Here is an 821-nt window from a genome sequence, read left to right as displayed (position 1 = left end):
ACCAGGCCCTGGAGTCCAGGCCTGCAGGAGGATGGCAGGGTGGGGCTGGGGCCTGGCCACAGGGTTCAAGCTAGAGGAGCAGATACCCAGGCTCCCAACTGGGGAGGGGTCCGAGTTTCAAAGTGGCCACTAGGGGCACGATGGAGAGGCAGAGGACGCAGACCCTCTCTGGGGAGGTGGTAAGCTTGACCAGCGTCCAGGCCTGGGGAGGCCAGCCCTGCTGCCCGGCCTAGCCTGCCCACCCCTCGCGGACCCTGGCTGGTCCACCTTAAGCCGCAGCGCCCAGCGCGGTGGGTGGGATTTCCTGCAGGAGGTGGGCCTGCACGCTGGCCTATCCAGGACCGGGCAGGGTGCTGGCACTTCCCGAGGGGACCTCGGGGAGGCTGAGGGACCTGCCCAGTCTGTAGCGTGGGCTGGGACACGGGGGCCGCTCACCTACCCACTGACCTGGCCCAGTTTAGCACAGTGACCCTGGCTTTGAGAGCCTGGGATAAACCACCACAATGGCCCTGCAGTGTCACAAGCCCCCACCCCCACCTTTGAGAATGCAGGGGACCCCAGACCAGCGGCCTCTGACCGTGTCTAAGAATAGGCTGGAGCAGGGGCCACCACCAGCCTGCCCCGGTGTCTAGGGAAAGCTCTGAGCTTACAGAGGCCCAGGATGGGGCTCGCGCCGACGGCAGCGCCGGGCCTGCGCGCTGGGAGCAGCGGGCCTGACCATCCCCGGGCGCCCGGGCGGGCAAGGCCTGCGAGGTGCGACGGCTGCAGCTACCCGCCAGGCCGGGGAACCGGAGACGACGAGCGACCCCGCCCCCCCGCGG

General features: G+C 69.1%; 1 protein-coding gene across 1 annotated transcript in view; it reads left to right on the top strand.

Moving 5' to 3' along the window:
• Positions 1 to 140: 140 nt before the first annotated feature.
• Positions 141 to 821, top strand: part of ZDHHC8 (zDHHC palmitoyltransferase 8) — a gene marked incomplete in the record, with an annotated part of 43250 nt that continues 42569 nt past the window's right edge. The window contains 1 exon segment of the mRNA XM_027772604.1: positions 141 to 179. Within this exon segment, the coding sequence (XP_027628405.1) occupies positions 141 to 179 (39 nt within the window).

This window comes from Tupaia chinensis, unplaced genomic scaffold, assembly GCF_000334495.1.
Source record: "Tupaia chinensis unplaced genomic scaffold, TupChi_1.0 Scaffold000287_1, whole genome shotgun sequence".
In the NCBI taxonomy this organism is placed as follows: Eukaryota; Metazoa; Chordata; class Mammalia; order Scandentia; family Tupaiidae; genus Tupaia; species Tupaia belangeri.
Note: the sequence above shows the minus strand (reverse complement) of the source record. Positions and strands in the feature narration are given on the sequence as shown.